A 24,926-nucleotide genomic window follows, 5' to 3' on the forward strand; every position below is an offset into this window, starting at 1 on the left:
GAGTTTCAAGATTGGATTACTATTATGTAATGCTTAAATATTCTTAGTAACCTCAAGAGGATGGTGGGGAAAAGGTACAGACAATCCTCCACGTAAGACCATAAGTGAGCCCAGAATTTATGGTGCCAAGTGAGACATTTGTTAAGTGAGCTTTGCCCCATTTTGCAACCTTTCTTGCCACAGTTAAGTGAACCATTGCAGTTGATTAAGTTAGTAACACGGTTGTTAAGTGAACCTGGCTTCCCCATTGATTTCTGATTGTCAGAAGGTTGCAACAGACAATCACATGACCCAGGGACACTGCAATGACCGGAAGTATGAACCAGTTGCCAAGCATCTTAATTTTGATATTACATGAACGGAATACTTTTGTCACTTTGAATGTCCACTAATTGGCATACATTAAAATGAAATTACATTGCATACAGCTCTCAAAGGGTCTCCACCTCTAATATGAACATAAGAATGACAAATAAAATTTAGAATAGAATTTATTGGCCAAGTGTGATTGGACACACAAGGAATTTGTCTTGGTGCATATGCTCTCAGTGTACATAAAAGAAAAGATACGTTCATCAAGGTACAACATTTACAACACAATTGATGGTCAATATATCAATATAAATCATAAGGATTGCCAGCAACAAGTTATAGTCATACAGTCATAAGTGGAAAGAGATTGCTGATGGGAACTATGAAACGATTAATAGTAGTGCAGATTCAGTAAATAGTCTGACAGCGTTGAGGGAATTATTTGTTTAGCAGAGTGATGGCCTTCGGGAAAAAACTGTTCTTGTGTGTAGTTGTTCTGGTGTGCAGTGCTCTATAGCGTCGTTTTGAGGGTAGGAGTTGAAACAGTTTATGTCCAGGATGCGAGTTATCTGCAAATATTTTCATGGCCCTCTTCTTGATTCGTGCAGTATACAGGTCCTCAATGGAAGGCAGGTTGGTAGCAATTATTTTTTCTGCAGTTCTAATTATCCTCTGAAGTCTGTGTTTTTCTTGTTGGGTTGCAGAACCAAACCAGACAGTTATAGAGGTGCAAATGACAGACTCAATAATTCCTCTGTAAATAAATAGAGTAAGTGTGAAAAAAACGACCTTTTCCCCCCCCAGTGCCTTTGTAACTTTGAACGGTCCCTAAACGAACTGTTGCATCGCCCGTTAGCTTTAAGTATGTTCTGCTCTACAAATGAAGATGACGTGACTCATCGTCCAGCCTTTCTGGAAGATACGACACCGAAGAAAGCCGTCCTACAAGTAACGAGGATCTCCCTCCGTCAGCCGTTTCTCTCCTCTCCACCCCACTCCCATCTTCTCCTGAAAACTCAGGCCAGGCCGCTCCAATTGGCCGCTCGAGCTGCAAAGCGGCTCGGGAGCTCGAGCTCTCCCGGGCTTTCTCCTCCGTGGCTCCGCCCCCTCCTTGACGTCCCTCTGGCAACCATGTCGGCGGGCGTGCGCAGACGTCAAGCAGCTGGCGTGAAAGCAGAAGCTCCCTCGGTCGCCGTAGTAGCTGCCCCAGCCCGCGGAGATGAGGAGCCGGGCATGGCGGCGGCCTCCAGCCTCTCCGCCTGCCTCAAGCTGCTGGCGGCTGCCTTCTACGGCTTCAGCTCTTTCCTCATCGTGGTGGTGAACAAGAGCGTCCTCACCAGCTACGGGTGGGTAAGGAGGCGAGCCCGCCCCGGGGCGAAGTTCATTGGCGCTGGCCCCGGTGGAAGTTTTAGGGGCTGGAGGCGGGGGTGTTTTTGCAGAACGACGCGCCCGGCAGCCGGGAGGGAAGGAGGGAGGTGAAGCCCGGTTGACGGCCCCTTCTTGCATGAACCGCTGAGATGGCGGGGGGGCTGCTTTTCATCCGCCACGGAGCCTTGTTGCCCCCCCACCCCCAAAGCCGCCTCCATGTTAACGGAGAAAAGGGAGCGACGCCTGCTCATCTCTCCCGTGTGGATGCCCGTCGGGAGGTTTTGCCGTCCTCCTTTTAGCATCTCCTCCGATGAAACCGCTTGTAAGGAGGTCTCTGTGCTGAGAAGTTGCCCGCTGCCTTTTCTTCTCCAGGACTCTGGAAATGACAGGACTCCCCTGTCGAACAGGTAGTCCTCGACTTGCAACAGTTCTTGTTATTGACCGGTCAAAGTTACAGCAGCACTGAAAAAAGTGACTTAGGACCCGGGGTGGGTTCTACTTATCTTTACTACCAGTTTGCATTGTGCCTGCGCGCGCACGCGCTTTCTCCGCTCGTGCGCGCGGTCTTTTGCGCATCTGCAGAAGAGTTTTGATGACATTTGGGTCAATGGGCGGAGCCTCCCACCAGTTTTACTACCGGTTCTATAGAACCGGTCCGAACCGGGGGCAACCCACCATTGCTTACGACCCATTTTCACAGTTGCCACTTTTTGCAGCATCCCTGTGATTCAGATGCTTGTCAACTGGTTCATATTTATGACCGTTGCTGTGTCCCAAGGTTGCATGATCACCTTTTGCAGCCTTCTGATGTGGAAAGTCAATGGGGAAGACAGATTCACTTAACAAAAGTGTTGCTATGTTAACAACTGCAGCGATTCACTTTTCAACCTGTGGCAAATGGGTCAAAACTCACTTAGCAGTTGTCTCCCTTAACAACAGAAATGTTGGGCTCAATCGTGGTCGTAAGTCAAGGGCTACAGGTAGTCCTCGACTTAGGACTATGATTGAGCCCAAAATTTATGTTGTTAAGGGAGGCATTTGTTAAGTGAGTTTTGCCCCATTTTATGACTTTTCTTGCCACTGTTAAGTGAATTGCTGCAGTTGTTAAATTAGTAACAAGGATGTTAAATGAATCTGATTTCCCCATTGACTGCTTGCCAGAAGGTTGCAGAAGGATCACATGACCCCAGGACACTGCAACCATCATAAATGTGAATCAGTTGTCAAGCATCCAAATATAAATCATGTGATCATGGAGATGCTGTAATGGTCATAAGTATGAAAAATGATCATAAGTAACTTTTCAATGCTGTTGTAACTTCGAACTGTTACTAAGTGAATTGTTACAAGTTGAGGACTATCTGTAGTTGTATCGACCTCTGGGGCTGGAATGAGCTCTGCTGATTCCAGTGGGTTGAATTCGGAGGGGCTGCTTGTGGTGTGCAGCACCCTAAATTTCCAGAGAACTAACTGACTGACCGACTGACTGACTGACTGACTTGGGTAGTTTGGGGTTGCACTTGCCTTGCCATTCTCCCCCTTACTTTAAAGATTCCTTGGAAATCTTCCTTCCTTCGATGTTACGTGTTTTTAACTTGCCTCCTATAGGTGCCCTGTAGTTTTCTTTGTTGTTGAACATTCTGTGTCCTTGCACCTTGACGTGCTTCTGGAATAGGTGTGCTATAAGAAGTGCATCTGTGCTGAACATGTCAGGACTACGTTTGCAAGGGCAAAGAATATGAACTGCATCCTTATTTTAAAATAGTTTTAAACGAGGGTAAAGGTAGAGGCAGGCCATTTTTCCTGCCACCAGCTAGCATTCTCCATCGTGTATGATTTGTCAAAGTTTCTCGGCTGTGTAATACGGTTTAACATGTTTGTGGTCTGTTACAGATTTCCTTCCTCACTCTGTGTGGGACTAGGACAGGTTCGTTGAAGTTTGTATTTCAGAAATTTTCTAAATAGGGTAGGCAGGGAGAATTGGAGGCACTCTAGTGATTTCTCTTCCTTCTCTTACAGATGCTGGCTACCATAGTTGTCCTTTGGGTGGGAAAGGCACTCAGGGTGGTCAAGTTTCCAGATTTTGATAGACATATACCTCGAAAGGTACGACTTGTTTCTTGTCTCTCTCCTTCCCCTCTCCTAAAACTAATAATTATAGAGATGGAAGTAGTGAATAATCCTTTCATTAAGATAAATATTGTTCAGTGTATTTAGAAGAACACATTTTGAAATGCATAAAAAGTGCTGTTAAACCTGCAGAATTCTAGCCTTTATTTTGTATAGGATTATTCTCCTAATGGAGGGATAAATACTAAAAGTATATTTGCTTTGCATTGGCAATCTTCCTAAGAGAGGACTAAACCACAATGACCCATTTTCTATACTTCTAAAAAGCCTGTGGAGCTTGTGGAGGAGTAGAAATACTCTTTGAAAAGAAATGCTTTGCAGTATACAACGTCCCTGTGTGTGTTTTTAAATTCTTTTTTTCCCTTTTAAAAAAAGTTTGAGGGAAGTTTGCACACATGCTCCTATTGCCTCTTCCTGAAGTGATGTAAAATTTTCCTTTTAGAAATACAATCACTTAAATATAAAAGGACTTAACTTCCAATTAATATTCCCTCAAAATACAATCTTCTGTATGCTGGAACAAATAAATTAATGATCCTATTTCTGAGTAAACTTTGATAAGATTTTGTCTCATGTAACTGAAATGTTTATTTGTGTCAGAACTCCCCAGTTAAGAATCTTGAGGCCATTTACAGAACTTGCGTATTCAAAGAACTTGTTTAGCAGACCATGGTAGAGTGTTAAGAGTGGCTATTTTCTGTATTTATACCAATGTCATGCCATACATTCTTAGTATGCTATTAATGTACACATATGAACAAGTGACTTGATTTAAACATGATTTCAGTTTATGAATACTTTGCCTTTACATGCCCAACATAACTTGAAATAATAGATGTTCTGTTAATGGCTTCACAAATGAACAAAGTCTTGAAGAAAAGAAGGATTATGTGCTTGTGTTGTAAATTGAATTTCAAAATCATGTTTATGTGACATGCTGAAGCCGTTAAACCACACTTGAACAGCATTGGGCTTGTGGTGTGCCTGATGAAAGCTGTTCATTATAAAACTGTCATTGTTTAGAATGCTAGGTCTCAAGCTGACATTATCTGTTCATTGAGTGCTGTTTTATCCCTTTTTATAATTTTCTAGACTTTTCCACTACCTCTTCTCTATTTTGGGAACCAAATCACAGGACTGTTCAGCACAAAGAAATTGAAGTATGGATAACTTGTATACATTTGTGAGGTTATAATTTTATTATGCTTTTATTAAAACTATACATCTGTATAACAGGAGCTCTAAAGATATTCCTTCTGATTACTTCAGAATACTAGTTGCTTTTGGAATACTAAGGTGGAGCATGTTCTTAACAAATGGAAGAGTGGATAAACCTGAAGAATAATGAAAGGGGTGATATCAGCTAGATTTCTATATACATTATTATCTTGCATCTCAGTCGTCTAGTTATTGAACTCAGAATAAATCCTGTTAATGTTTACTAGGATTAGTCTTCTGTGACTGTATCCATGCCGTTAGCTCAGCAATTTTACTGAAAGTGGTTTGCTAGTGCTTTTTCAAAGTTACATATTTTTTATCTTTATGCCTAGCTGGTCATCCTGAAGTATCCTGATTTAATTCAGCCCTAGATTAACCATTAAGAAAATAAATACATGTTTAGGCCACCAAGGGAAGGGGGCAACACAGAGTTTTCCCCTTATCCTAATGTGCCTTTAATTTTTTCACTGCTACACTTGACTTTAGTTATCAACCCTTACTGAGTCTTCATACCTTATCAGTTAGGCAATGGAAGGCATGAAGAATGCAATTGTTAAGCTGTGTTTAGGGCCTTGGTTGGCCTTAATTTGCCATACAATCCCCTACCTAAGTCTTGAGGTAGGGAACTAAGTCATCCTGCTTAGGAGTTGCTACCTGCTGAGGCATTACAAATAAAAGATAACACTGTGTGATTTGATCCCTACCATCTGTATGCTTGTTCTGTCTCTTTTCCAGTTCATTTGAACTGTACTGGTCAGTTGTGTGTGACTGGAGCTGGGACAGCACCAATGCCTTTCTGAAGTAAAGTCTGATGCCTTTCTGAAGTAAAGTAAATGCCTTTCTGAAGTAAATGCCTGACTTGAGGGAGGTATACCGTGCCCTTTCTTGATGTGGCCTGCCATAAATCTGACTACTTTTGGCAAAAAGAAGGTGGTGGATGTTCAGTTATAGAGGATCCTAGAAGAATACTTTATCTGGATAAATATTGGTCAGGTTTGATGCTCAGTCATAGACATTGATCATGGTGGTTGATGATCATCTGTGACTTTGATAAATCCTGTGGTAGGGATTGAGTCCACTGACGATGGCATTTTGCTGAATCACTTGTAAGAGTTTTAAATTGGGAGTACAGTTTTATGGCAAGTTTAATTTTATCCAGTAGGTTTTCCATGTCAGTAATAATAGCAGAGTAGCACTCAAGCGTGCAGCCATTCCATTGTGGAATGTTACAAGCCTCAGTGCTCTCCTTTGTGTTGTTCAACATCTCTATAAAGCAGTGGTTCCCAACCTTTTCTTGTTTGAGGCACAACCTTTTCTTGTTTGAGGCACCCTTGGAAAGCCTTTCAAAAGTTCCCGGCACCCTTATAAGGAAATAGATATTTAAAATCTCCGTAGCTCAAAAGTTCCCGGCACCCTCAAAAGATCTCACGGCACCCCTTAGTGCCGCGGCACACTGGTTGGGAACCACTACTATAAAGCCATTGGCAAGGTTCTGTCACTTCAGGATTGAATGTCATCAGTATGCTGATTTTTACATGAGTTGAACTACTGGTGCTATAAACTGCCTGAATTGATACCTGAAGTTCATTATAATCTGAATGAAGCAGAACAAACTAATATTCAGTTACATAAGTTCCAAAGTTGCATTTATAAAAACCAAGCTGATCCATTAACAGTGGATCATCCTGAATGGAGCTGTGGTCCACCAGAAGAAGTTGGTCTGTGAATTGGGTCCCCATGGATTTATGGCTTCTAATTAAATAGCTGATGGAAACTCTGGCCAAAGGCGATTTTGCCCAGCTCTGGATCTTATACTGGTTATGACTCTACCTTGACCAGGATGTCCTAACAATGATAACTCACGTCCTAAAACAAGATGTGGTTGAACAAAGTGAAGACATTCCCCTAAACTCCACTGAAGATGTTACCTAGCCTGGTAATGAAATGCTCGGAAACCAACCCACAAGCTTGGAGAACAAACCTTCACCCTCAAGCATTTAAAAGCATTAGTTCTGAGAAGTTACTTTTTACCCAGTTGACAAACTGCTGTTCTATTATCTTATTAAGAAATACAATACATTGTTATGTATAGCAAGATACTGGAGCATGTTCCCTTTATCAAGTGGTTATGGAATATTGTTAAATATAAAACTCAGAACTTTGGGAGTTTATCTCCTTTCAAGGGAATAAATTTTGAAGCAAATACATGTATTCCTTAACAATCTGTCTATATACAGTTTAGTAGAAATATGGTACTTCGACTATGTTTTTGAGTTTCATATTTATTTATAAAACCTTTTTTTTTTCTGTTTTGGGGTTATTGATACTAATGCAGCCTTGGCAGATTCTTGGTCTTTTTTCTTACTCTTTCTGGCAGTATTGAAGTCAATCTTCACTATATAGTGTTTATAATGGTTTATCTAGATTAGCTTGGTATGAAAGTATTGACTTGGGGCATCTCAAAATGATTAGCTTATTCAAAACATTCTTTTTTCTTTTCTTTCTTAGTCTGCCAATGTTTACAGTCCTGAGACGGTTTTCCATTTTGTTTACAATGTTTGCAGAAGGAATCTTACTAAAGTGAGTAAAAAAAATACGATATATATTATTTCATGTGTCTGTGTTGGTAGGCACAGTTCTGCCAAATTTATTATGCTTCGTGGTCATCAGCAAGCATGAGAACTGTAAATCATTGTGGAACCATCTATTTCTGAATTTTCTTTTCAAAGAACAGCATGGATGTGTAGTGTATTTTTCATATTGGAAACTCCAGCAAATTCTTTAATTCTATTGAATTTTAGTGCATAAGGTACTTTTGTTTGCTCTTTGTAGATAACCATACTTATTTTGTGTCTAGTTTCAGGGGTCAAAGACTTGAATGTGCAGTTTGTAAACACGATCAGGTTGCTTGCAAAGTCTGGATCACCTTTGTGCTAAGTGCAAAGAACCCAGTGAAACAGATACTAATCTTTCCTCTCATTGCTATAGTAACATGCACAGGACTTGGTGGAAAGCTCATCAGATTACCTTGATTTGTTGAAAGTTAACTATTTTCAATTAGAAAAGTACTGAGAATTGCTGAAAATGTGCTGCAGTAATGACTAAGCTTTCTTTTTAGGAAAAAATTTTCTTGGGGAATTCGGATGACAGTATTTGCAATGATAATTGGTGCATTTGTAGCTGCAAGGTATGGTTCAACTTTTTGCTAATGCTTTTGCCACATTTTCATGCCACAAAGTTAAATAGTTTGCTATCATTTAGTTCCCGTCAAATGGGGAAAAGGGAGTGTAAATGTAGGTTATTTCCTGTTATTGTAGAATTGACACGATACACCATTAAAGCAGCTGTACTGCTGAATTACAATCAAAATGGAAAGTTTGTTTCTCTAATATATAAATTCCTATGGAAAGGATTAAGCAATAGAATTAGAAAGTATTGAACGAATGTATTGTCTGAAATATTTTTTAAAAAATTCAGTGCAGTCTAGTGTTAGGATTTCTTGTAGCTTTTTATATTTTGTTGAATATCACAAAATAAGTTAGCAAGACAAGCAGAAAGTTGTAGTTCATTAACATCTCAAGGGTTAATGGCCACTTATGTAGGCTAAGGAAGTTGGCATTTTCTTGTATAGTTTTCCTGATCCATAACAAATATGTGATTGTCTCATTCTATTTATTTTAACTGGCAGGTGAAAGTAATAGGAATCTTTAAATCCACTTTGACTTATTTTAAGCTTAAAGCAGTGCTCAGTTAGACATATTTACTTTTTGCTGGGTGGGGTGACTCACTTATTAAGAAAGAACAGACTGTACACAGAAAAAACTGTGGCTATACCCTTCCTTCCCCCAATTTCTTACAGGATATCAGTTATATACTAAAGTACAGCATTTGGTCATATTTATATTCCTTTAGAGTAGGGATGTCAAACTCAATTTCATTGAGGGTTCATCAGGGTTGTGTTTGACCTCGGAGGGCCAGGTGGACGTGGCCAGGGTGGCCATGGCCAGCTCAATGTCACTCATGTCAGGGGCACCTGTGGACGCCCGAGCGCTCTGCCAGTGAAAATGGGCTCCCGAGCTCCATTTTTGGTTGCAACAACCTCCTCCAACCCTCTGCCAGCGAAAACAGAGCTTGCGAGGGCTGCCTGCAGCCCACCCGAGCTCAGTTTTCGCTTGCAGAGGCACCACGGGCCAGTCCTTCACTGTTTCTAGGGCGGCCCCACGGACCAGATCTAAGCACCCCGCGGGCAGGATCCGGCCCCCAGGCCTTGAGTTTGACACCCTTGAGTTAGAGCATTGCATATCATCAGATGTCTAGTGTCTTCTGGAATACTGTTTACGAAACATGTCCCACTTGCAGGATTCTTATAAATTATGTTCTATATTTGTAAATGTTACAAATTTTCTGTAACTTGAATGTTATTTCTTCTCCATAGTTCTGATTTGGCATTTGATCTAGAAGGATATATTTTTATCTTGATCAATGATGTCTTGACAGCTGCAAATGGTGCTTATGTAAAACAGAAGCTAGATTCAAAGGTAGGGTTCACCTCACTGCTGCATGTTGCTATGCTGATCAGTAAAAGAAAAAGAAAAATGTGATTTTTTTTGTTGCTGTGGGATAAGATATTCCCCAAGTTGATCTGTTATGTATATAGTGATGCGCAAAATGTTTCATTTTGAAATATTGCAAGCACAAAAGTTTATGAAACATCCTGCCCCAACACAGAAACGGATTGTTCAATATTTTGGAAGCATCTCAGCCTTGAAATATTTTTTTATCAATCTTCAGTTTTGTTTTGTTTTTGCACTTGCTCAGGCTTGAGATGGAGAATTTTGTGAAATGTGATGCTTGAAACATTTTAAAAGCTTCCATATATAATTTGGCAAGGTATTATTTAGATTCCTTGTTGAGGGAGATGTAATTTAGCTATATCTAGTAATATCTTCCTTACTGCTGCTCTAAATCAGCACTCTGTTTTTAACCAAAGGACAACCACAATTCTGTTGGTGTCCTTGGGTTAAATAACATAGTCATCACACCAGAAGCATTAACACATTCCGCAGCACAATAATACCGAACTATTTTTACTGTGAAGTTATTTCATGCCAAGATTAAAGTAGCAGACTTCATATTTAGCTCCAGAAAATCTTGAAAACCTGCAAACGTGGTTTTTAAGGTTAGCTGAAATGGTATTGGGTGATATTAACTTACAGGATAAGCAGCTAAGCTGAGGTTCCCAAAATGCAGTGGTATACTAGTATTACATAGCTATTATATTGATTACTTGGTTATACACACATATTTAAAGGAATTATTACGTAACTTATAAGATGGTTTAGTGACTGTCACCCATTTAAGTAACCAGTGTAACTGGTTCCTTTCTAAGCATAGTGAATCAAGAGCTAGCTTGCTAGCTGTGAAAGTGGATGAAAGTCAATTAGATCATGCGGTTTCAAATTGTGGATTAAGTGAGTTAACTTGCTGTGGTTATTTGGGATAGATTTCTTGCAGAGTTATTTCAGGCAAACATGTAGTCTTAAGGGGAGATTTAGGTTTATTCTCCATATTTAGCAGACAACTACTAGGCAAAAACTTACCCAGTTTACAGGCTGAATTTCTGTGGGTAAAAAGCACAGTTTCCTCTGAATATTTATCCCGGTTAGAGATTGATAGAATGAAGAATAAAATTTGTGATCCTTATTTCACTTAAATATTCATTTAATGTATTTTTAAAGTAGGCACTAGTCCACAGAAGACATGCAGCTGCACAAGATTTTCTGTTATATTCTTGATTTGTGCTAGAGTATGAACCTGATTTGTGTCTAAGGATATGGAAAAAAATTATATTATTTGGATGGAATACCTAGTCTTCTTTGTGTAGCTTTCTATGTAACATTGTATTTTTCATTTAAGATACCTTTCTGTTTTTTTTCCTCCATTCCCAGGAGCTGGGAAAATATGGTCTCCTTTATTACAATGCACTATTCATGATTCTTCCTACTTTGGGCATTGCCTACTTTACAGGAGATGCACAGAAGGTAACTATATTTTTAAAAAATCCAGAATGCAAATTTTACACCAAAACTATATAAATAATTTCATTTTATGAAATGCACTTCTACATATCACTTGGAAATTTAGGACATAGACTGTTGCTTTTCAATATTGTTTGCCAGTATGTCTAAATGTGGCATACTTTGATTCTCTTCCTTTGGGGTCCTAGTTTTTTGTTTTTTTTTACTTATGTGCCTCTTGCCAAAGCAGCTTACATTTAAAAAACGAATATGTCAAAATAGAAGGAAAGAAAGCACTTACCAACTATTTAACATGGTTGCAGTTGAAGAAGCACAATATATATGGCACATATGAAAGAAATTATATAAAAATCTGAACTTGGGAAGTAGCTGAACATTAGTAACATTAAGAATTAATATAATAATAAACAAGAATAACATAAAAAAATGAATGGAGTAACTGCAATTGATCCATTAAGTATCAATTGCAGCTAAGATACAAGTGACAGAAGTAAAATAAGTGTTGTTTTTGTGATATTGTACTTGTACCCAAAAAGAATAGTGCTTGTAGCTATCTACTGGGTCATGCAGTTCAGCTTCTCCAGCTTAGTGGTTGGAGACTTATGAGACCATGCTGGTTGAGAATTATGGGATTGATAGTTGCACAACTCTGGTGGACACCAGGTTAGGGAAATTAACATAGAGCATATTGATGCAATGATACTTGAATGGTGGCTTTGCCTACAGTATATCAGTATGATAAATAAGCTTGTTCTTATGGTAAAGCACTATTTATTTTTGGTATATCACACTTTCTACAAAGATACAAAACATAAATCTCTGTATAACAAGTAAATTATTTTTAGGTTATTTTGAAGTATGTTTTGTCGACATACATCATACAGCAAATACTTTATTACCTGCCTGCATTTCTTAGGATTTTGTAGGATTACCTCTACCATTTGTTAGGATTGCAGGAATATATTTCCTTTGTTGTTAGTATTTCCATTTGTCTCTCCAGTTCCCCAAATGCTTCTTTGTCTTCATCATTTTAGGAGAAAATGCAAGAGTATGACTGCATGTATGTGACTACTCCAATTGCAGGGCTTACTTTGTCTCTCTATACTGCTGTTAACAAGGTGTGCTCATAGAATATAATTCAAATACATTAGTCTTCATTTTAGTAGCTTTGAGTTATGTTTATTTTTAAAAAATAAAACATTACATAAAATATAAAATCTGGCATGTTTTTCCAACTGGATTTTCCCTAACCTTGTCAAACAACAAAATAAAGAGTGTAGTATTACATAGTTTAACCAAAGAAGCCTTTTGTACATGAATATGTATAATTTGGTTTTCCTCATCTTAGTTAAATAAACTTTCCTGCCTCCAAGGGAAGCAACAAGACACTTAGAGCTAGCAAGGTCTAACACGTTCTGAATGGCAGCCAGCCAGACTACGGACAATTCCTAATTGTTTATAGTTGTTTTTCACTGAAGAAATCTAAGGGAAGTTTGGCAGGTAGTGTATTTACCCAAAATGAAGATAATCCTGAATTTAGACTCACAAAGGAGTAGTAGATAGAAAAAAATACACATTTGATTCTCACAGAGAATCAGCTTTCCAATCTTGGTAATCCTTTTCAATTCTAGCAGAGAATCCAGTCCTTGAGATTCCTCCTCCCCACCTAAAGGGATGTGTATCTCGTGTGTATATATTCTAGCATTTGTGTATGTAAAAATTCAGCCAGAAGTTGTAGAGAGTAAGGAAGATGGCTTTGATTGGGAGATGCAGAAGTCATTTTGGGGGGTGGGGAGTGTTGAAGCGCTTTTAGAATGGCCAGATAACATTTGGAAATGACTCAGACAAATTCATTGAAAGAGGTGGAGATACAATACAGTGAGACTTGCAAGATTCTGCTGATGGAACTAGTCTCATTAAAAGTAGTAGTAGCCTTTCTGTAGGGCTGATTTCATGGTCTGATCTACCTATGGGGCTGACAGAAGTCGCCCTTCAAAAGAGGATTATGATAACTAAATAAATATTCAACAACTAAAGTTGAACTTGACCTCTGGGACTGCCTTCCTGCAGTTTTCTTGTCAGCATTGTGGAAATGGTTTCCTATGGCAGGGGTCTCCAACCTTGGTCCCTTTAAGACTTGTGGACTTCAACTCCCAGAGTCCCTCAGCCAGCAAAGCTGGCTGAGGGAGTCTGGGAGTTGAAGTCCACAAGTCTTAAAGGGACCAAGGTTGGAGACCCCTGTCCTATGGCATTTGTGGGATTTTTTTTTCAACAGCTCAGTTTCCAATCCTAGAATTTTCCTGAGGCTGCTGGAAAAAAATCTGATGGACAAAGCAGTAGTCAGGCAACTGTCAAGAAAGAATCCCAGGGTCATAGCCTTTTCTACATAGAAGTGGGATTTCAAAGGCCAAGTATTAAATTCAAGGTTCATCTCACCCTAAATGGAGGGAAAATTCAATCCTGTGTTCCACACAAACATACCACTGCTACTGTCATTGGCTTTGGCTAGTGATAAGATAGTGGAAAAGCCATAGAGTGAGGAAGGGGATGCAGAACAGACATACTAGTGCTAATAACAACTCCATGACTAGACCTTTTAGGATTTAGAGGAGCATTGATTGTTAATAACTTGTTATGAGAATAGAAATTAAGATTTGATGATACTATCTGATAAAAGGGATATTATGAAACATTGGAATGTGTATTTTCAGTAAAAAGAGTAGTTTTTAAAATGTGAACATTCATACAGTACAAGATAGTGAATTTGTTTTCAGTGATTTAAATATTGCACATAGGATCCACTTTTTGACATTCTTGCTGTTTGTGTTTGGAGATTTGTATATTAAAAGAGAAGAATGTGACTATTGTGTTGTATTCTAGAATTTGTTTTCATTAAGTACATGTTCAGAGGCCTGGGAAATCACAGGGTTGTTCATAATAAATTTATATTTAGGGCTGAGCCTCTCTCCCTGTATTTGTTAGCTTATTATGCACTGATATGTAAGTGCAAATTATGACCTGTGAAAAGAGTGAATTGTTGTATTTTTTGTTGGTGAAGTTTTAACAAGTAGAAAATATTTGTCAGTGAAATTAACAGGCTATGTGTCAGCCATGAACAATTGTGGCATACATTAGTTATCTCTGTGGTTCCAGTGGACTGAATATATTTTGTGCCATAAAACCTAATTATTGCTATGATTATAAAACTGATGATAGGTAGGTTCCTGCTATGTTTTTTAAAACCCTATTTCCCAGTTCATCTGTGGTTAGGGGGTCAAGAAAAGTTTTTCTATTGTTTTTTCTTTTGATACTAAGTAAGTATGATGAAGAAGAGAGAGGGTACACAATATACTCTTGTGGGAATACCATTCTTTTTAGGCTGATGGAATTTTGTGATCATAATTTTCCCCAAATGGCTGCAAGAAGATTTTGTTCATTCACAAATATGATCAGCATGGGTTATAACAGATCTGGGCATTTTACGGCCCTTGGGCCACATCCAGCCCTTTGGCTGTCCCTGTTTGGTCAATTGGAATTTAGAAATCAAATGTAAATAATTGTCAGTCATGCACACATTACAACTGCATTGCTTTTATTTTGAAGGTGGCTTCCCCCCCCCCAAATTATATATATGCATGTATGCCTTTACAACTCTACCATGTTACCCCGAAAATAAGACCTAAACAGAAAATAAGCCCTAGTCTGATTTTTAGTGGCTTCTAATATAAGCCCTATCCCAAAAATTAGCCTGTTAAGATCATCATCAGCCAAGGTGGGGTGTGGGTGGGTGTGGCCAGCACTAAAGGTGGTGAGGGCACAGGGGCCAATGGTGTTTGGCAGCAGCCACACCCTGCACAGTGCAGATGGATTGATTACCTGTCCAAGCAGCAGGCGGAGGCAGAGGTGCGAGGGGGAATGCAGGTAATCTGGATTATTATTATTATTATTTATTAGATTTTTATACCGCCCTTCTCCCGAAGGACTCAGGGCGGTGTACAGCCGGAATAAAAACAATAACGGAATACAATTAAAATAAACAATTTAAAAAACTTATTATAAAATTGGCCAAATTTATATTTTTCCTTGAGCTTAATAATGGTACAATATTAAAAATATATTGGATTGATAGACTATTATATTAGGCAAAATGTTTGCCAGGTGTTATGCACATTATGATACACATTGTTAAACAAATCTGCTATAATTTAGAATTGCTATTGTCTCTTTTATCACATACAGAGTAATACAGGATGGGATTTTATTTTCAAATATTAATTTCTCTTGAGATGAATAATTTTTCACTGTGTAAGATTCCATTCAAAAGGCATTTATGTGTAGGTTTTGATCTATGAATTATGATATTTTTTCAGCTTACTCAGATGAAATAGTATGAAAAATATTTCTGATTTGTCTTTCTATTAATATACATACAATTTGTTTTCAGGCAATGGAATATAAAGGATGGGCAGATACCCTTTTCCTTGCACAATTTACACTCTCCTGTGTGATGGGGTAAGAATACTTTATTTTGGCTTCCTCAATTTTTCCCCAGTGCATTAAAGTCTTTCTGGCAACTTTATTTTAATGTATAGGATTCTCTGATATAATCAAATACAGCAGGCAGGTACAGCATCAGAAAAGAATTATTGTTGATATACAGTACCTAATGCCAGAGGTGTGTTCCAGCAGGTTTTGACAAGTTCTGGAGAACCGGTAGCGGAAATTTTGAGTAGTTCGGAGAACCAGTAGTAAAAATTCTGACTGACCCCACCCCCATCTATTCTCTGCCTCCCAAGTCCCAGCTGATGGAACTGGGGATTTTGCAGTAATCTTCCCCTGGATTGGGGAGGGAATGGAGATTTTACAGTATCCTTTCCTTGGAGTGGGGAAGGAATGGAGATTTTTCAGTATCTTTCCCCTGCCACGCCCACCAAGCCATGCCACGCCCACCAAACCACACCCACGGAACCGGTAGTAAAATTTTTTGAAACGCACCACTGCCTCATGCACATTTCAGTAGCTTTAAACTCCCAACATACTTACGTAGTAGCAAAAAGGGGCAATACCCAATTCCAGTATATCCCTTGGAATATATTCTGGATTGTTTTTATTATAGTTCTTCTGGATTTAATCTAGAGTGAGATTTTAAAGTTGAAAATTCCTTCCTTCTCCTCCTCAATGAATTTGTGTCACGTCCTACCAATAATCGATATGTATCCCGGACGTTTTGACACTATTATCTCCAGTGGCTGCTTAAGGATGAGCAGACTGTGGTTACATCCAGGTGGCTAGATTCTGTGCAGGAACACTGGGGATTTGTCGGAAACATGTGATTAACCCACCATAGCTATTTTACACAACTAATGCAGCAAACGCTTTTGCATTACTGCTCTTTTGCATTTTAGTATTTAGTGATTATGGGCCTCACAGTTTAAGGATTGATATTATAGTGTAGTTAGACCGTGTGTAACTGACAGATTGGATACCAAATTGTGATTTTAATATAGATTTTATATGTTATTTATTATTTTATTCTAGAATTTTTAACTGGATATTCCTTGAGTGTTTTTATTTGTTCTGGTCTCTGATTGTAATAAACTTGGGTTGTTGTTTTTTGAATTTTTGTTACATGAATTAAGTATGATTGCTATTTTACAAATCTTAAATACCTTGCTTCCTCAAATTCAAAAATGGGTAACTTTTTCCCCTCTTTTTTCAAATAATGCCTTTAAGAATACAACTGTTCCTTCGGGGACATCACTGAGAGACAGAGATTATATATGTTGCAGGGTGGTGGCGGTGATTAAAAGTTTAGGAACAGACTCAAAAGCAAAATGGATGTGTTAGGACTCAAAAGACTCTGTTTGGATCTTATTTCATAATAAAAGTATGGATAATCACAATTGGGAATTTTGCTGCAGCAGCAAATTACATCTAATGATTGTGGGGTCTCTAGAGCACCTCAAAAGAGACTCTAACCCAGTATTGTTAAACGTTCTTGCCAAAAATTCAGGAATTAAAACTGGGAATCTGGGAAACCAGAAACTGACTACTCATCTGTCTTTGGTCCATGTCTGAATTATATTAAACCAAGTGTCAAAATCTTGTCTATCTTAAATAGGTTTATTCTGATGTATTCAACGGTACTTTGCACTCAGTATAACTCTGCCCTTACAACTACAATAGTTGGCTGTATTAAGGTAAACTTATTACATTTTTAGAACCAATAAATAGTTGTCTCATTTTGCGAGTTTTCTTCGAAAAATAGACACAATTCGCCCTATTTTTTTGGGGGGGGGGGTACATATTGGAAAGAAAATCATAGAGAATATTGTATTAGCTTGATATAAAAAAGCTTGTGACCTGAATTAGCCTTTATGTATGTGAGAGAGAAATGGTAATTTTTGTTTAACAAATGCAATATGTGTGGGAAAAGCTGACAGATTGAGGTGATGTGGTAGAACTGGGATTTCATGCAATTTCTTATAGAAATTCTAACTACTTAAATCTAATTTTTAAGGTATCAGATTGCATTTGTTTCTTTTAATGCTGGAACAGCATCTGTGATCTGTGATTTTCTTCATTGTTTTATAAATATTTTAAAGTATTATGGCAATTTATGAATATAATATATTCTATCTGACAAGTCTACTTAAACACTCTATTTAAAAGCTTCAATTCTGTTTATTTCTTTACTTCCAGAATATACTAATAACTTACATAGGAATGTTCTTTGGAGGAGATTATATTTTCACATGGACAAATTTTGTAGGATTAAATATTAGGTAGGTAAAGTATCTTACCTTTTAAAGAAATAATTGGATGAATTATGCAAGTTCATTATGGATATATTAAATTTAAGGAACTGTTAAGATTAATATTATGATATGCTTTTCATATATTGGTACACATTTTGGGAGCTGCAGATGGAAAGGTAGAGAAAATTAAAAAAACATTTATATAACAAAAATATGAAATGTATTCTAATATACTACTGTGCTGCATGATACTACTGAATATATTGGAGATCTGTATTGTCTGAATACAACACGTAGGCTTTTCTTGACTTCTGGGATTATTTAATCATATGACTGCTAGTTAACTAATTGTTTTTTATTGGTATGAGTTTTATAGGAGTCTGTTTTTTCTGCTATGGGTTTTTCTTATCTCAAGAAGTGTATAAATGATGCAATTCAAGGATATAGTCCTCTCGTGGTACAATAGGGGGCAAATAAATTTAATAAACAAAAAAAATAGTGGGGAAAAATGACATATCTCAGTTGGGTACTATAATTAATTTTTAAATTACTCAGTCTGGCCTTATGTTGGTTAGAATGAAAGCCTTTTAAGATCAACCAATTTACTAAATTATTTCTGAATCAAAGCATGATTAAGAAATTAAAATGTATTGCAATAGAAATTGGAAGTCTGGAGTTAGAAAGATCTTCATATGAGGTTAGCTTTAAATCAACAATTCCGATAAAAATTCCTTTTCTATGTAATCAAATGCAAGTATTAAAATATGGAGTTTTTTACTGGCTATTTATAGATGGCTGTTAACATTTTCTTCTAGTATTCAGTATAGTCTTAAATGGGAACAACTTCTATAAGAGTACTGGTGGGAATAAAGAAAATTTAAGCCATAAGTATACATAACAAGCTATGAAGAGGTAAAAAAATATTACATGTGTTATGACATCATTAGGCAAATGAAGTAATATGTACTTGCATCATAGCATCTGGCCAGAATATATACAGGTTGTCTTTAATTTAACAATTCAGTTAGTGACTGTCTGAAGTTACAACAGCCCTGAAAAAAGTGACTTATGACCATTTTGTCACACTTAGGGCTGTTGCAACATCCCTATGGTCATGTGATCAAAATTCGGATGCTTCACAGCTAACTCATATTTCTGACGGTTGAAGTGTCTTGGGGTCATGTAAACCCCCTTTTGTGACTTTCTGACAAGCAAAATCAATGGGGAAGCCTGATTCACTAAACAGCCATGTTACTAACTTTATTATTATTATTATTATTATTATTATTATTATTATTATTATTATTATTATTATTATTATTATTATTATTATTATTATTATTATTATTATTTATTGTATTTTTATACCGCCCTTCTCCCGAAGGACTCAGGGCGTGTACAGCCGAGATAAAATACAAAATATGTACAATTAAAACAAATTAAAACATATCAAAATTACAAAAACGGCTAATAATTAAAATTAAATTTAAAATATTTAAGAATATTAATAAAACCCCAATTTAAAATCAAACTATTATGCCAGTCCCGCTTGAATAAATAAGTATGTTTTTAGCTCACGACGGAAGGTCCGAAGATTAGGCACTTGACGTAGGCCAGGGGGGAGTTCATTCCAGAGTGTCGATGCTCCCACAGAGAAGGCCCTACTCCTGGGGGCCGCCAGCCGACACTGTTTGGCGGACGGCACCCTGAGGAGACCCTCTCTATGAGAGCGTACGGGTCGGTGGGAGGCATAGGGTAGCAGCAGGCGGTCTCGTAAGTACCCGGGTCCTAAGCCATGGAGCGCTTTAAAGGTAGTAACCAAAATCTTGAAGCGCACCCGAAAGACCACAGGAAGCCAGTGCAGACTACGGAGCAGTGGTGTTACTTGGGAGCCACGAGCGGCTCCCATTACTACTCGCGCAGCCGCATTCTGGACTAACTGCAGCCTCCGGGTGCACCTCAAAGGCAGCCCCATGTAGAGAGCATTGCAGTAATCAATGCTCAATGCTTAACAACTGCAGGGATTCACTTGACAATTATGGCAAGAAAGCTCATAAAATGGGGCAAAATTCACTTAACTGTCTCACTTAGCAACAAAAATTTAGGGCTCAGTTGTGGTTGTAAGTCGAGGACTACCTGTAATGTCGTGATGCACATGTTGTCATGTGAGCCCCAGCAGATGCCAGTGTTTTGAGGTAAGAGTATTTAAATATAGGAAGAGACCTTTGGGTTTAAAGTATCAGCTATTTTCACCTATCAAGTATCTGGCAGCAGCTCCTTGAGTAAACAGGTAACTTCCCAACATGCCTCTCACATATACTCACAACATGCCCTCATATTCAAAACCTTCTATCCTTCACCATATCCACAATACAGAAGGAATTAAAATAATTCCACTTTTGTTTCTATGGCTGAAATAAAACATGGTAAATATATGCAGTTTCTGTGTAGGAAGAAATACAAATTGGACTATGTGTGGGTGAGGAGACATGGTATCTGACTGGAGGACTCAAAAGAATTTAGTGAGGGTGTCTTATGGGTGTCCAGGGCTGCTACAGTACTGACCACCAATTTAATATTTCATGAAGACATTTTTTGTTTATTAATTCTAAATGCTAATGTTTTGCAGTATTGCTGGAAGCCTCGTTTATTCCTACATCACTTTTACAGAAGAACAAATAAGTAAACAGTCTGAAGCTAGCATCAAGATGGACATTAAAGGGAAAAGCGCTGTATGACAAAAGGCATGCTTACCAGAGTAACTCACTTTTTAGAAAGATGTTTTCAAATCACTGTAGTATGCAGTCTCTGAATGGAATTGGATGGCTATGTCGTATTTGCACAATCTGAAGATTGCCACATTTGGAATCAATTATTTATACTAGACTGCACATACGATGAATAGATTGCATTTAGGCTGCAAGGAATTATATATGTAGTGAAACAGGATTAATAATCCCAAATGCAGCAAAAGTGTTGTTGGTCAGAATTGGGTGCAGCAAGAAAATGCATCACTGAAATCAAGCAAGCCTATTGTTCAGACTCTCATGGCTTTGGCTTGTTGAGCCTTCCAACTTTAACTGCATTTTCCTTGAAGTCATGCAATCTGTATGAATGAAATGTACCAGTAGTTTCTACATCTCGTTGCATGAAGCTGTGTATAAATAAGAAGATACTCTGAACTGCAGTTTGTGGGGAAGGTAGACCTACATTCACAATCAACAGAAATGTTACCCAATGTCCCATCTAATTTTTTCCCCTGAACCTAGTGAAGCACTTTTAAGTGTGTGTTACACATTGTTTGGGTTATCTTGGTCAGAATTATTTTTAAACGTTTATAGACTTATCAGTACCTGTTACAGATAAAGAACAGATAAATGTTCTAAAGAGTAAGGTTTTAAATGCAGTTTTCTCCTGAAGAAATGAGAAAAGCAAACTGCAGTGCTAAAATGTTTTTCCCTAGTAAAAGGTTTTCTTTTATTTACTTAGCTTTTTTCTATGCAATGAGTATCCTTTTTTAAAAGAAAAATCTCATCACTGTTTTTTTTTTTAAAAAGGTTATAGCTTTTTAAAAGACTGTTATAAACAAGTTTGCCGTTCGTTGATTTAAGTGTTTTGAAATGCACAATTTTTTTTTCTGGAAAAAAATAGTTTATTCAAGGTTTTTGGACATAGAAAAGCATGCTGTTGGAAGTTATATCAACTCTAGCTTCCTTTTTTAAATAGGTTCACATAGCATGCTAAATCGTTAAACAGGTCCCATTTTGAAGAAAGTGAATTCCTGGGTGTTCACATTGATGTGGTAGAAGCTGTTTTCAAAGGAGCCTCACCAGCCTTGCAAATGAAGCTTTTGTATCTGTTTGAGGTTTTCATATTGTTGCAAAGCAAATCAGATTTACAATGTCTCCAACACAAGTCTTTAAAAGAAATTATAGTATATTCTACTATCAGTTGCCCTATCACACGCCTCTCACCCACTTACACTGAAACATTAGGAAAACTGAAGTATCTGGATAGTGTTTTATCCAAAAAATTCTGAAGTTTAAGGAGCTATCTATCAAATTCAGACCATGTTTGAAAAATGGCTCAAAGCAAAAATATTCTGTTGAATGAAATCCAGTTTGCTTTTCACTAAAGAAAACCTAGCTTCAGTTTATTTGACTCAGTGAACCACAAATTCCTGGCCTTGTACATAGAGAGATTGCAAAATATAATAAATAATCCCTTTTAAACATTAAAGACATTGTAAAGGAGAACTCTGTGAGATTGGCAGCCAGAAATCTATGGTAGAGAACTTTTTTTAACTAGCAAGATTTTATTAAAAGGCACAAGCTTTCATTAATTGTAGCTCATATTTGCAATTCTAAAACATAATTACATCAGAATCAACTCACATAAAATATCTTCAGGCTGTCTAAGGTTTAACAAACACAAATGATTTTAATACATTGCTCTTACTAATTCATGGTGTATTTACAATTTGTCCCACGTGTAACCTGCATTCTCCTCCACTTGCTGCGTTTTCTTTTTTTTTTCTTCAAATCCTCCTCCTGTTTATTCACTTCATGCATCTCATGAAACTCATAAAAGCTTATGCCTTTTAATAAAACTTGTTAAACACCTTTTAATTATTAAAAACATTCTAAGACATTACAGTTTTTCTAAATTTCAAAAAGAAAATAAGATTAAATACTAAAATGATCAGAACTTAAAAGATTTCTCATCCAAGAAGCTGAGATTGTAAGTGAATTTCTTCCTAAGGAGACGTTTCTACCCTGATGTTCTATTGTCGGGACAAATCCTTGTTCAGGATTGTCAAGCCTGCGGAAGTGGTGCCAAAATTATCACACTAACAAAATTGCCACACTAACAAAAATGAAGTAATTTTTACCTGTCCTCCTCAGTGGGCCTCAAGATTGTTTTGTTTATTTTTTCCTTTCCCCATGATTTTGCATGTAAGGTACAGTTATATCCTTAATGGCTTTGTGGGTTAAATTTAACTCTAAATTGAAGTCTGTGAAACAGCTAAATCTTACATATTCTGTGTTAAATGTAAATATGCAGTCATTCCCGATCTGGCACCAAAAGCTGAATTGTGTGTACTGGAGACATTATTTAGCATGTAATTATTATTGTTTTGCATATTTATGACTTTGTTAGAGGAGGGGGGGTGGAGAACTATGCTGGACATTGCAACAATACTAACAAGAAATCCTATTCCAGCAGTAAGTTGCTGTCTGAGATTGCACAGATTGTTTGGCGCACGTTAAAATACATCCTCTTAGCCTTAAACTGTTGAAAGTAAACACAGCACTTCAGAGTGCATACTTGCAATATGCAGAGTGGGTAACTGTAACAGTTGTTCTGGAATAGTCTATCCTAATGTAAAGCAGAAAAGAGAATCCTGGAGCTTCACAACCACATGACGGTCTTGAGCCTTTTTGCAGCCTCGGAAATACTCTTATTCATAACGTTGCAAATTTATTGCTGTTTTGAGATATGAAGTACGTGTGCAAGTCTTTCAATAGGTTTACTGCAATTTGAAAAACAAGCCCTGCTCTCCCCATAATAAGACACTCCCTCCCCACCATTAGCAATAGGCGCATTGTAACCTTTGGTTAATAGAACGTTGTCCATTCAAGCAAGAAGCAAGTTTTTAAATGTTATGGTCTCCATGTTTTTCTTTTGGATAAATGCTGTTTTAGCCAGCAGCAATTTTGGAGGAGGGGGGGAATAGTGAAATTTGGGTGCGCCGATTTTTTTTTCTTTGCCTAAGACGTGTTAAGTCATCCTTTGCCTTGTTTACATTTTTTTTGGTGTGTTTCTGTTTTCAATTCTAAATCATAGAAGTTTATTCTTTCATTTATTACTGTTTTGCCGCTGAATTTAAACGCTATGATTGTAGGTGGTTCTGCAGATCACAAGCGTCAGTTCGACAAAAAGAGATGTGTAGTTTCTCCAACTGCTATAAACCAATTATCGGAACCAATATTTTAATCAAAATGATTTAACTCTAGATTTTGCACCTGCCAGCTATTTAGAAGAATGAACTATCTTGACTTTGAAGGGATCTATTATACTAGAATTTTATTTTGTCTACTTATGCTGGCTTGTTAAGTAGATAATGGTAGCATTTAGGTGATGCAGGCTAAAAAATGGATTACTTAGCACACAGCTGCCTTGGTCTACTGTTACCTTAATTATACTGTGCACTAAAATTCTCAAAATGCTTGTGGACAATTTATGCAAATAAACATGTAGAGTAAGGGTTGCTGGTAGACTAGAATTCTCATAATTCAGTCAAATTATTGTATTTTTGTTAACCTGCTCTACTGAGGCAGTTGCTCTCAGGTACTTGTTAGACAAAATGTTAATCTACTGGATAGATTTACTGCCATATTAAATAGTTCTCAGTTCATTTGCTTTTTTGTAATATACACATTTTTAGTGCCAAGTTTTAGAAAATATATATACTGCCTAGGTAAGCAAGTCATAGTTTTATTTTCTACACTGTTAAACTTCCTGTTACTATTTTTCGTATATAGAATCCAGCATTAGGAATAAACATTTTTAATGTATAACTTTTATGTGCTATGTATTTTTGTACTTGGCCTAAATAAATCAAGATTGTCTCCATTTACATTTTTTTGTTCTGGCTTTTATAAGACTTCCAATGTTTTAGTGACAATAGATTTAGGAATACTATACTTTAGGTATTATACTGTTAATTATCTTAGGCTTTGGCACCACTTTTTAGTGAACTCTAACGGTGTAACAAATTCAATGGTAGTTGCCTATTGTTGTAAAACCAGTCATCTGTATTTAGGTTTGTTTTTTTAAAAAAAAATAACTCAAGGTGGCAAATATATTCAACACACCTTCTTCCTCCTATTTTCCATACAACAATAACCCTGTGAGGTGAGTTGGGCTGAGAGACGTAAGTTGGATCCTCTGAAGTATGAACAATATGTGAGAAAGCTTGGAGTTGTCTTCCAGATGCATATACATCCCCTACAACAAGTTGGTATGTGCAACTTCAAGGACTTTATCTTTCTACACTTCCCAAAAAATAGATATGGTTTTTAATATTGAGAAAATATTT

General features: G+C 37.3%; 1 protein-coding gene across 3 annotated transcripts in view; it reads left to right on the forward strand.

Moving 5' to 3' along the window:
* The first annotated feature begins 540 nt into the window (after nt 1-540).
* The window catches only part of SLC35D1 (solute carrier family 35 member D1), a 39,318-nt gene continuing 14,932 nt past the window's right edge, over nt 541-24,926 (forward strand). For 2 of the 3 annotated variants that reach the window (XM_058178961.1, XM_058178962.1), the window contains exons 1-12: nt 541-1,658; nt 3,574-3,607; nt 3,700-3,786; nt 4,903-4,970; nt 7,537-7,608; nt 8,147-8,215; nt 9,464-9,566; nt 10,977-11,069; nt 15,511-15,578; nt 17,188-17,266; nt 17,769-17,851; nt 20,454-24,848. In XM_058178961.1, the coding sequence (XP_058034944.1) occupies nt 1,177-1,658; nt 3,574-3,607; nt 3,700-3,786; nt 4,903-4,970; nt 7,537-7,608; nt 8,147-8,215; nt 9,464-9,566; nt 10,977-11,069; nt 15,511-15,578; nt 17,188-17,266; nt 17,769-17,851; nt 20,454-20,562 (1,347 nt within the window). In that variant the 5' untranslated portion in view covers nt 541-1,176 and the 3' untranslated portion in view covers nt 20,563-24,848. The remainder of the gene's footprint in view (nt 1,659-3,573; nt 3,608-3,699; nt 3,787-4,902; nt 4,971-7,536; nt 7,609-8,146; nt 8,216-9,463; nt 9,567-10,976; nt 11,070-15,510; nt 15,579-17,187; nt 17,267-17,768; nt 17,852-20,453; nt 24,849-24,926) is intronic. The other variant, XM_058178959.1, reaches the window with a different exon arrangement.

This window comes from Ahaetulla prasina, chromosome 3 (genome assembly GCF_028640845.1).
Source record: "Ahaetulla prasina isolate Xishuangbanna chromosome 3, ASM2864084v1, whole genome shotgun sequence".
In the NCBI taxonomy this organism is placed as follows: Eukaryota; Metazoa; Chordata; class Lepidosauria; order Squamata; family Colubridae; genus Ahaetulla; species Ahaetulla prasina.